The 13,066-nt window shown below is 38.8% G+C and overlaps 1 protein-coding gene across 4 annotated transcripts in view; it reads right to left on the reverse strand.

Annotated features, from left to right (window-relative positions):
• Positions 1–13,066, reverse strand: part of samd11 (sterile alpha motif domain containing 11) — a 124,293-nt gene that overhangs the window by 67,281 nt on the left and 43,946 nt on the right. For all 4 annotated transcript variants that reach the window (XM_051662998.1, XM_051662997.1, XM_051663000.1 and 1 more), the window contains exon 4: positions 6,401–6,510. In XM_051662998.1, coding sequence (XP_051518958.1) covers positions 6,401–6,510 — 110 coding nt within the window. The remainder of the gene's footprint in view (positions 1–6,400; positions 6,511–13,066) is intronic.

Here is a 13,066-nt window from a genome sequence, read left to right on the forward strand (position 1 = left end):
CAGAGATTTTAAGGCGGAAAGCCTTTAATACCAATTAAATGTTGCCTCTTAAAGCTGCGCTGCTCACATTTAACCCCAAACAGGGAGGCTTGGAGCTGCCTCGTGCCTCAACCGTGTTCCCAACGCTTGTCGCCAGCACTGCCGTTAATTCCTTCAAACTTCAGCTCTTATCAAACACTGAGAGGTGCCTAGCCGGGCTATAGCGATGTCACAACTTTCATATAGGGATACAGGGATAGACGGAAAAAAAAATTGCAAAAAAAACTAAATGAGCAAAGGAGGAGGCTCTTGGTTTTCTCCTCCTTTGCTCCCTAAATTTTTCTCTGGCTCCTGACAGGTTGGACAGGCCACACTCCATAATTCCCTTTTCTTATTCCCTTAATCTGTCATCTTTATCAGGCAGGGGAAGTGGCGGGCGGTGCGGCGGAGCTCCAACCTCCAATCAATCTCCACATTACAACTGACAGAATGGTGCTAATAACTTATTGATCCCCCTGTTTGCGGGGCTCGGCCAGAACTGAAAGGCTGGCATTGATTGGCTATGGGGGAGGGGGAAAACAGCGTGGTGCTTCCGCCAGCCCAGGGGATTCAGCACCACCCCCCTTTGCTGCCGCTCTCCCACTGAGAGCCTTATTTAGGGGAGCGAGAGAGAGAGAGAGAGAGACAGGAAAATGAGGCGTAAGAGAGAAAAAGAAAGAGATCAAAATCATGGGAAAGAGAACAAAAAAAAAAAAACAACAAAACAAGACAGAGAGAGCGCAATTTAAGGGAAAAATAAAGACCACGGAAAAGGTGACAACTGGATGAGTAAATTGCTGAACAGACTACATATGCAAAAAAAATCACAGTGTATTAATGGTTAAGCACAGGGTAGATTTATGGAAAACTAAATAAACATAACCTTTTTTTTTTTCAATGGAAGCTACACTGCTGTATGACTGGGCAGTATAATGATATATACCATGCCAGTAGAGATTCTGCTATAACATTTAGACCATGATACATTATATCCGACACCAAGAAGAAAACTGTAATCTGCCCTGTGTCGCAGACGGCCACTTACAGTGTAGACAGCTTAGTTGATTATAATGGAAACTATTTAGTTTTAACGCACTGAGCCACGGCAAACATATCTGGTGTAGACATAGCGCAACTGCGTAGTTTGTAGGTTGTCAAGAAACATGGCTTAACACATTCACATAGAATTCAAATGATGGTAACATCATTTGTGGTCACAGATGTGTGTATATTTGATATCTGCCAACAGCTTTAAATGCATATCAGAATTTTGATTCTTAACTATCCATTTTATAATGTTAGTTTTAATATTTTAAATCTTTTGTTTTTAACTTAAAGCCGAAGTATGTAATTTCTGTGCCACTAGTGCCACTGAACAGAATAAAAAAAAAAAAATGTTTTCAAAACAGCTTTCCAAATACACCCCTCATCTGCAGTTGTTCAAACAGTCAGATAGTCCCGCCTCCAACTCCCGCCCATTTGTCGAGTAATGTTGTAGGGGTGGGTCTAAGCGGGTCTCTCAAAACAAACACAGGAATTTTCATAGTGACACAGAGACACAGTGTTTACAGTTTTTGAGAAGTGTTGAAGTTGTCTCTGAATATTAAGCTTGGAAAGAAGAAAATATTTTAACAATGAAAAAGTTGCATACTTCAGCTTTAAGTCTTACATAGTGTGAAAATTGTACCAGGTTTATCATTCAATTGTTGTATTTTTTTTTAAAGATTTGTTATAATCTTATCTTTTAGTTTGTGCCCATCAAATTCTAAATTAAAACAGAATATAATTAAATGACAAGAAGTACTTTTCAATCCGGAAATAGACATTACAGCGTATATGGTTATGTAATATATAAAACATATTACGGTTGGATTTACAGCAAAAATAACTATATTTTGATACATACATATAAAATGACTCATATTGTGACATAATATTTTTGTTATACTGCTTACCAGTATATAAATTCAGGGATACTACTCCCTGTCTCTGGTCCATACACAGACACATGTAGATTCTCTCGCCTTTAGTAGAGCAAGAGAGCGGAAGAGCGAGAAGAAAAAAGCAAAAACACCTTATATGCCTATTAAGAGTCTCTGGTCTGACCGCAAAGCCACGTTTAGGAGTCTACACAGGGAGCCAGACGAACTGCCGGCGCCCTGCCCTCCCCCCATCCCTTGCTGGGGCCAGCAGGCCGGCAGACTAGCCGGACGAACATGGGAGGGAGGAAGGGAGGGGGTGTGTTGGGGGGAGCCGCCTCTCCTCCGTCGCTGACTGGCTGTGGCTGACGCCTGGGTCAGCTCTCATGTCTGTCCCTCAGATTTAATTAACAGGCCTCTCCGGCGCAAAGCAACTCCAAAGCGGTGACCAGCTTCTTCTTTCTCCGCCTGTCTCGCGACTCCGCGCTTCAGTCCACCCTCCCTTGATACCATACGACACTCTGCTTGTTCATTTGTTCTGAACTTTTCCAACCCTTTCTTCTCTTTCTCTCTCGCTCAACCACATACCCAAGAAGAAGTCAGACTTGAAAGAAAGTAAAAGAGACTGTGTGACAGAACAAAAAAATCTGTTGGGAGTCTCGCAGCTGAACATAGAAAAATGAACACTTAGGTCTATGATTCAAGCTTTTATAAGGTCAACATTTTACATATTGATAGGTCCAGCATCCTGTATTTTGCAATTTAGCAATCAATTAAGCAAACAGCATGACTTCAGTACAACAGTACAGCACAATTGCAAGTATAATATTGTTTTTATACAACACTTTATTTAACTTCAACTTTAGACACAATATGGCTAGTTAATTTGTCTAGTTTTGCTCAAGTATTGCAGCTATGTAAATCCAATACCACTCCATGGCCACTGAAAAAGTCTTCTTATACAACTGAGCATGTACTTACAAACAAACGAATATCTTAAGTAAATTACTAACTATAGAAATAACCCATCATATCGTGACTTTACAAAAGCACAAAGAAACCAAGGCACTTCAATCTGGGCCTGTTTTACCCCTGTTCGACCCCTAACCTGGCCCAGGTTCTCTAATTTCACTGTCAGACAGAATTAGACACGCGGGGCGATCGGATTGGACTTGTTTACAGACACAAGTCTAGCTGCTTACAGCACCTCTTAAACCTCTTTTAACTGCTCAAACTGACAGATTTTGGTCATCAGCCATGCTGCAGGTGGCTTCCGCTCTTATTCCTTTGTGTCCTTCTCAATTAAGATTATGATTAAATGAGCATCTTCAATTTAGATTAGGAGAGATTACACTAGTCTTGTTTTTAAGTTAGAATTTAGATCTCTAGTCCAGTCTAAGGATCCAGACAAATAGAGGTCATCTGATCCATCTTTGGGGCAATTACATCAGAGACATGTAGAGGAGTGGGACACTGGCTTAAGACTTACAGTGGCAGGGCCAGTGCAACTGTAATAGGATTGAGAGGCATATATTCACATATGGCCACTTTACATCCATGCACTTGTAATCTGGGCAGTATGTGGTTTGAAAATTCCAGGATGTCCCTGGAAAAGATGGTGCTGGATGGCAGTATATGCTGCTCCAAAATGTGTACATATCTGTCTGCATTCATGGTGCTCTCACAGATGTGCGAGTTACCCATGTCATGGGCACTGACACACCCCTGGCCCATACAAACACTGGCTTTTGAACCTGATGCTGATAACAGCTTGGATGGTCCTTTTCCTCTTTGGCCTGGAGAACATGACGGCTGTGTTTTTCAAAAACTATTTGAAATGAGGACTCATCAGACCAAAAAACACGGTTCCACTGTTCTACTTTCCTTCTAAAATGAGACCGAGCCCAGAGAAGTCAGCAATGCTTCTGGACAGTGTTGATGTATAGGGCTTCTGCTTTGCATAGTAAAGTCTTAACTTGCATCTGTGGATGCAGCAGCGAGTGGACTGACAAAGGTTTACTAAAGTAACCCCAAGCTCATGTTCATGATATCCATTACAGATGAATGCCATTTTTTAAGACAGTGATGTCTGAGGGATCAGAGATCACACACATTCAGAAATGATTTTCGTCTTGCCCTTTACACACTGAGATTTGACCAGATTCCTTGAATCTTTTAAATATATTGTGCACTGTAGAGGGTGAAATGCCCAAAATCCTTACAATTTTTTTTTTGTTGAACATTGTTCTCAAAATGCTGGATTATTTGCTGAAGCATCTGTTGGCAAATTGACAAATGTCGAATGATCCTTGCTCTTGAAGGACTAGGCTGTTTTTGGAGGTCCTTATATACTATGACACGATTGTCCTGTTTAAAATCTCCTGTTTCACATTGCCTTGTTATTTTAACTCGTCAAATTGTTATTAGCCTTAAACTTTTGTCTCAACTTTTTTGGAGCGTGTTGAAATCATCTGATTTGAAATTATTGTACATTAAAAAAAACTATGAAATTCACAAGGTAAAACATCATATAATGTGTAGTTGTAGTGCTTTCAATACAGCAAAGGGTGAATATAATTTACAAATCAATTTTTGTTTATATTAGCATTTTTCATACTGTCCCAACGAAATTGGGGTTGTACTATGTACACTTAAAAAACTAAAGATCTAAAGTTACTTACAACTACAAATAAAAGTTAACAACAACTATAGCCAAAGCTAACTAGAGTAACCAACTTGTAATAATTAAAGGAATATTCCAGGTTTAATACAAGTCAAGCTCAATCGTCAGCATTTGTGGCATAATATTGATTACCACAAAAAATAATTTTGACTTGTTGCTCCTTTTCTTTAAAAAAAGCAAAAAATCGAGGTTCACGTGAGGCACTCACAATGGAAGTGAATGGGGCCAATCCATAAATGTTAAAATACTCAAAAAGTGTAGCCCCAAGACATAAAAATATGCGCATTAACATGATTTTTGCGTGATAAAATCACTTACTAACCTTTTCTGTGTAAAGTTACAGCCAATTTTACAACTTCGTTGCCATGACAATGTAATGTCAGCAAACTCTTAAACCCTAAAATGACAGTAAAAATAATGATTAAAACAACTTTATAGCTCAAATAATACATGAGTTTTAACAGAAGAATTATTGTAAGTGCTTTTATAAAATTATAAGCTTCACATTTCTGTTTAAACCCTTCAAAAATTGGCCCCATTCACTTCTATTGTACGTGCCTCACTGTAACTTTGATTTTTGTTTTTTTTAAAGAAAAGGATGGACGAGTCTAAATAATTTTTTTGTGGTAATCAACATTTTGCCACAAATGCTGTTGATTGAGCTTTACTTGTATTAACCCCAGAATATTCATTTAAGGGCTTAGTGTGAAGTAGATCGCATTTACTGTATCTAAAAATTCAGACTCAATTTTCCGCATTCTTAAAACCTTTTTTATTTAGCAATGGTCAGTCATTTGCAGATGGCTTATGAAAAAATAAATAAATAATACAAGTATAAAAACATAAATATGAAATAAAATACAAAGTACTGTATTAATATATAATTACTTATAAAATATGAATTATAATTTAAAGGGCAATGACAACAGCACACATGAGTGCTTAAAGTATCAATAAGATTAGTATATAGTATTCCGTCCAGTAGTCTGTCTGTTTAGTCTGGGATTAATGACAAATAAGGCAATTTACTGAGAGTAGTTTTAACGGTGGTTTAAGTTGTGTGTTAAGAGACGAGTAGACAAGAGCATTAAGTAATGGAATGAAGATGGCCACAATGGGATAAGTAATGAGCTTACCACCCTCAATCATGCAAATTACACCCAATTAAAATACCAGCACGCAGTCAGTTTAATTGTTCTACATCAATCAAAGGATAAAGACTGCAAAGTACAACAGTAATAAAACAGCATAATGTAGACACAGAGAGAGAGAGATCATAGCAACAAATTATATTGAAATTAAGATGTATATAAGGCAGATACTGCTAATTTTTCATAATCGGAAAATCATTTTTCAATGCAGTTCAACATTATATTTCTGGATGTGTCACAGGGTCTTCTTTTGTCCCTTAAAGGGATAGTTTAGTCAAATATGAAATATTTTGTCATTATTCACTCACCTTCATGTTCCAAACCCATTTGACTTACTGTCTTTCGTGGAACACAAAAGGAGATGCTAGTCATAATGTTAGCCTCAGTCACCGTTCACTTTCTTTGTATGGGAAAGAGCAGTATCAACATTCTTCAAGATGACATGAGAGTGAGTATTTGTTGACAGAATTAAAATGTTTGGGTGAACTATATCTTTAACTCTCCATTAACTGTTTTCACTCAAAGGGCCATAAACAAATGGACTATGACACACCAAAACATGTATTTGTGATCATGTTTTGAATAAATGTGTACCTGTCTCAGGAGTGCTGTCTCTAGATGTGTCTTACCTGAGTGGGTGGAGGCGAGGCTGAGGTCGGAGCAGGGCTGGCCCTCGGGCATGCCGTGCTGTCGGGTGTGGTGCAGGTTGGAGATGATCGTTGAGAGGTCACTGTCCCGACTTCAGAAAACAAAACAGAAGAGCGAGAAGAGAGAAAGAGAGAGGGGCAGGGTTAGTATTTCAAAAGATTTCTAATCTCAGAGTAATAACACATAGCAACAGTTCACTCACACATTTAGCATATAATCATTATTTATTGGTTGATATTGGATATTTAATTGTGGACTCTTGTTTTTAGATTTCTATTACTTTTGCTATTAACTTAAAAAGATAGTGATAGTTTACAACAGAGATATAACCCTTTAAGACCACTAGTTCTTGAAGAAGGCTCTCCCTTTAACAGCACCGTCCCTTTAAGAGCGCAATTCAAAATGAGTTACTGTGCACATGTAACAAGGCGGAGCTGTGTTCGTTCATGCATAAAAATGAGTTCATTCCTTGCAAAAAGTTTACAAAACTTTTACTATTGTTACTTTGAAATGTGGGATAACCTCCATTTGAAACTACTGATTTTAATATTGTTTAGAGAAAATAAATTGGATTTTTAATATTTCCAATTGGTTATCAGCCATAACATGAAACTAATTACAGACCAGAATTTCAATATCATGCACTAGTTAAACATGAGACACAAATATATATACAGTCTACTACCAATAAAGTAAGACAGAAATGATCATACTTACCAATGCAATAAAAGATGAAGGACATAAACAAAACATGATTCCAAAACTAAACTACTTTAACAACCCAAACAGCCAATCAAACACAGCCAACCTTGTGTACTCCGTCGTTATTCACATCAGGTTTCATCCCTTAAAGCTGAAACACTCTGTGCCTTTGGCTTTTTAACCCAGCTTCTATGTTCATTGTCTTTTGGATTTTAAGCATATAATGAGCACTGACAGACTCCTGCGTCAAGCAATTTTGAGTTTCATCCAGTCTCATCTTCCATCTTAAGATGTTCTGATCAACAAATTCAACTCATAAGCAGTTTATGAGCTTAAAACCAGGTGATTATGGTTTTTATGATCGCACTGCTGAAAACGTTCAGGTCTCTGGAGATACAAGAGGCAAGGGGGGATGAGTGTAATCTCTAGTGATCTGTCATTTCATAAAGGGAACCTGATAAGTGGTGAATATTAGGGGCTGTTTACCATTCAACATGAGCGTGTGGCTTTAGAAATTGGAATGGATAATAAAATCTGTACCCGATTTTTGCGATATTTATGGAAGCATTTTACACCCTGGAGATGAAGTAGCTTTATAATATTATGCAATCTTATATCGTTTAAATGCAATCAGAGATCCATTCATGTCAGCTATTTTAGACAAGTGAAGAAACTGTTGACTGTTTAGAGCCGAGTTTTTTGTGATCAAGTCCAATGCAGCTGGCTAACAAACCGATCCCAGACCAGGATTGCCATATGCTAATCTTTTGAAAGTAACAGAATACTTGTAACTTTGTTACATAATCAGGATACAAAAAAGGAAACTGTAATCTGTTATAGTTACTTTAAAGCAAGACGTAATCAGATTTCTGAAACGTTTTTTTTTATGGCTATTACTAGCAGGATACCATTTTTTAGACGTACTCCACTTTTTTATTCATGGCAGTTCTCCATTCTGCCCCTTGCACTACATTTACGAGAATAAAAATCTATGATCAGAAAACATTTCATTTAATTTGAATCTGGCAAACTCCCAGATAATTAAAATGATGAATGAGTCTAAAATAATCAATAAAAGAATAATTTCCAGCTTCCTAATACATTTCTCTAAAATATACCATTGTTGAACCGAATATGCTAAACTAAATAATATTAAATAAAATGTTTCACATAAACACTTTCACTTACACAGCCCAAGCGCTAATAGAAAAATATGTTTAAATCACCTCTGATCACTTCTGATCTTTAAACCAATGCTGATGAATGCACGATATCACTGCCGAGCAGAAGAGGTCCAGTTAATCAAATCACAAAATAAAATGTGCCCCTGCTCCCATATCAATTTTGTCTTTATTTGCATAAGTGGCCTTGAGGTAATCCAAAAGTACTAAAAGTAATCAGATAACATTGTTTCCATATTGTGGTTTTTTGATAACATTGCAGATAACATTTTTAGAAAGTAATTACAAATTTAAACTGGAACATATATTTAACACTCCCAGCCCTGGTTACCCACTTGTCTTCCTCTGTCTGCTCATCCCTTCAAGGCCAACTGAAGGATTTACAGATTAGGACTGGACAAGGCCTTTCCCCCACCTCCCTCCCCTTCTCATCCTTTTGTCACTCATCCACCCCTTCATTAACCCTTGTTAGTCCTGCTTTGGCCATGTTGTCTCTATAGAAACGGATAGAAGAAGTGTGTCATGAAGGTATTTTAATGCAATCTGATTAAAGCTCTGATCGCATTATAACGCATAATGATTTCAAATGCCCGATTAGCCTTTAGCAAATATCAGATGCATATCTCTCCATGGCTGGCAGTCTCTGGGATGCACTAATGTCAGGGGAGGTCTGAGGGACGTTTTTATGGGCGGTTGCAGGCCACAGTTAGCCCATTTTGCCCTCTGCTGTGCTGGGCCTGTGGCACTGCTGTTTGTGTCAGTTGAAATGCTAGTTTTACAGTGCATAGATTACAGGCCGATTCTCAGTAATGTCAGCTTGCCACACTTTGAGTTCAGCTACAAACACAGCTCATACAGGAATTTATTCTCTATGACCGAACCAGGCTGCAAATTCACTTGCTATTCCAAAAATCCAGAAAACTTGCAAGAATTCCATTGGTCAGCTGTGCGAAACAGCTACGGGACACAGGTTACTTACTTATTCATACACTATATTGCCAAAACTATTCGCTCACCCATCCAAATAATTGAATTCAGGTGTTCCAATCACTTCCATGGCCACAGGTGTATAAAATGAAGCACCTAGGCATGCAGACTGCTTCTACAAACATTTGTGAAAGAATGGGCCGCTCTCAGGAGCTCAGTGAATTCCAGCGTGGTACTGTGATAGGATGCCACCTGTGCAACAAGTCCAGTCGTGAAATTTCCTCGCTACTAAATATTCCACAGTCAACTGTCAGTGGTATTATAACAAAGTGGAAGCGATTGGGAATGACAGCAACTCAGCCACGAAGTGGTAGGCCACGTAAAATGACAGTGCGGGGTCAGCGGATGCTGAGGCGCATAGTGCGCAGAGGTCGCCAACTTTCTGCAGAGTCAATCGCTACAGACCTCCAAAGTTCATGTGGCCTTCAGATTAGCTCAAGAACAGTGCGTAGAGAGCTTCATGGAATGGGTTTCCATGGCCGAGCAGCTGTATCCAAGCCATACATCACCAAGTGCAATGCAAAGCGTCGGATGCAGTGGTGTAAAGCACGCCGCCACTGGACTCTAGAGCAGTGGAGACGCGTTCTCTGGAGTGACGAATCACGCTTCTCCATCTGGCAATCTGATGGATGAGTCTGGGTTTGGCGGTTGCCAGGAGAACGGTACTTGTCTGACTGCATTGTGCCAACTGTGAAGTTTGGTGGAGGGGGGATTATGGTGTGGGGTTGTTTTTCAGGAGCTGGGCTTGGCCCCTTAGTTCCAGTGAAAGGAACTCTGAATGCTTCAGCATACCAAGAGATTTTGGACAATTCCATGCTCCCAACTTTGTGGGAACAGTTTGGGGATGGCCCCTTCCTGTTCCAACATGACTGCGCACCAGTGCACAAAGCAAGGTCCATAAAGACATGGATGAGCGAGTTTGGTGTGGAAGAACTTGACTGGCCTGCACAGAGTCCTGACCTCAACCCGACAGAGCACCTTTGGGATGAATTAGAGCGAAGACTGCGAGCCAGGCCTTCTCATCCAACATCAGTGTCTGACCTCACAAATGCGCTTCTGGAAGAATGGTCAAAAATTCCCATAAACACACTCCTAAACCTTGTGGAAAGCCTTCCCAGAAGAGTTGAAGCTGTTATAGCTGCAAAGGGTGGGCCGACGTCATATTAAAACCTATGGATTAAGAATGGGATGTCACTTAAGTTCATATGCGTCTAAAGGCAGATGAGCGAATACTTTTGGCAATATAGTGTATCTACATAAATTAAAGCATCCACAAAATAAGCAAAATAGTATATAGCAATATATAGTGTGCTTATTACATATAAATGATATATGATATCATCAAGTGTTTGCTAACAATTTTCACTGTAAAATGTTTTTTGTCAGGTAACCTAAAATAATTTGCTTCATGCGGTACAATCTAAATTACCTGTTTCATTCAAGTCACAAATAAATTGTAACATGACTAAAGGCCAGAGTATACTTCCGTTGTCCGAGTTGCGGATCGCTCCACGCACAGTATGTTTGACACAAATTTTGTCATCAGCACAACCGCGCGGCTTGACCGTGTGCCGCTCAAATTTTCTTGACCCGTGGATGCGGTCCTCGTCTGTGTGCATCGTCATTGCATGCACCAGCCATTGACTGTACTAAAAGAGTATCACAAAGCAGCTGTAATGCGCATGCATTGAAAACGTTCGTATTCACTCGAGGTCAGACAAGAATACTTTAAAAGGCAACACAGTCGTCCGGGCGCGATCCAATCTGGAACACGGAAAAAAGAAGTATACATGGGCCTTAAGGCAACCTACACCAATGAAAGCATCCTTAGGGTAACAATTGTACGTTACCACCTTTTACAATGTTGGTAATATTTGTGCAACGTTACTGTCAATTATTAAACTAATTTTATTGAATAATAATCATTTATTAAACATGATATACTGATAATCTAGAGCATAATCACAGGCAACTGATCGGTTCACTACAGCAAAAAGACAATCACTCACTATTTTCTATGAATACAAATCTATGATCGGAAAACCCAGGTGATTAAAACAAATGAATGAGATTAAAATAATCAATAAAAGAAGCATCTCTGGCTTCTATATTTACCCTAAATATACCAAGTTATTGCATCTAATACTGTATGCTCAATTTAATTAAATTATAAAGGAACTGTTTAACATAAGTACATCGCTTACAGAGCTAAAGTGCTACGGAAAATACACATTATTAAATTACAAAATTACATTATTAATATTAAATCACATAATTTATTAAGTAAATATTATTCCAAATTTATTCTAACTGTTCTTATTCATTTGGAAACAGCACTATACAAAATCCAAAACACTCATGAAACTATACTACTTTACATATAGTCCAAAGGTCCATTTAACCTTTATCTAAGAAGCAACTCCGCCATTCTCTATAGGTCATCCAAGTTCCCCTTTCCATCCCATTAACAGGGCATCGGTCCAAACAACAGCTCCATCTCTGCAGCTCTCGCTCTGGCAGCTAAGGAAGGCTATTATCCATGGACGGAGGCTCTGCAGTGAGCCCACTAAGCAAGGACATTGTTAGCGGGTTAATTCGCACACTTTTTCTGGGCTGTCCTGGTGAGGGCCTCTAATGAGGCCTTCCACGACTGGCGGCCAAGGTCATAATCTGCGTCAGGGCTGGAGCTAAGACCCGGCCACCTGAGTCAGCAATCTCGCGCAAGGGAGCACAGGGCGGACCTGACAGCTCCGCTTAGGACATGAGCTGCGGCTTATCGCACAGTGAAGACGATCAGCATAATCTCCACCTAAACTGGTCAATACCTCTTACGCTTCCCCACCAAGCACACAGACACATTGCCCCAGATATGACCCACTGAGAAAGGACACACACTCATCTGAGCATTACAGATTAAAAAAATAAATAAAAAATACATGCAATATTATAAACTGGATCCTTCTGATGCTACCCAGATAAGTAATGCTTAATAGTAAGGATAACCAAACTTTAATCCCCTCATTTCAATTTGATACACTTTATGTGAATAACACCAGCAGACAACTAGGAAAAAAACTAATCATGTTATGTCTGGCATATTAATTTACAATTTATACAACAGACAGTTCCTACACCTGTGACTGCTTATTTTTTGTTAATGCACCAAGTTGCTACAAACAGCCTAGAATTAGGATAATTAACAATATTACCTGGCAGAAGAGTTTTTAATTGTGATCATTTAAATTTTAATTAAACTTTACTAATTATGTTAGGTGAAATTGATTAATTTCAACTGATTGAACATGGATGTCTTTTATCTAGATCTGTCAGAATAAACGCGTTAACGCATGCGATTCTTTTAAAAAGTTTAACGCGTTAATTGTTCTTAATTGTGATTAAACTTTGTAATGTGTCCATTTGTAATGAGTCATTACACTGATGCGCAAACTGATGCCCTTCTACCTAGGAGAAAATTCAAGCTTAGGATAAAATAGCATAACGCGGCGGATCCATATACATTCTATGGGCGGACCTGTCTTAACACGCTATTTGACCATTATGCTCTCTCCTATGATAGAGCCGTAGAGGTTGTTATCTCGAAAAAAAATTAAATAATCTCTGACAGTGCTTCCCTGTCAGTGATAAAATTATGGAGAAAGGAGCTCTTAACACTATTTGATGTACAAAACAAGCCCAGAAGAGACTTGTGATAGAAATCAAGTATTTTTCAGCCTTTGTAAGGCATATTTTAATTACCACAGAAGCACACCAAATTTT

This window comes from Myxocyprinus asiaticus, chromosome 29 (assembly GCF_019703515.2).
Source record: "Myxocyprinus asiaticus isolate MX2 ecotype Aquarium Trade chromosome 29, UBuf_Myxa_2, whole genome shotgun sequence".
Taxonomy (NCBI): Eukaryota; Metazoa; Chordata; class Actinopteri; order Cypriniformes; family Catostomidae; genus Myxocyprinus; species Myxocyprinus asiaticus.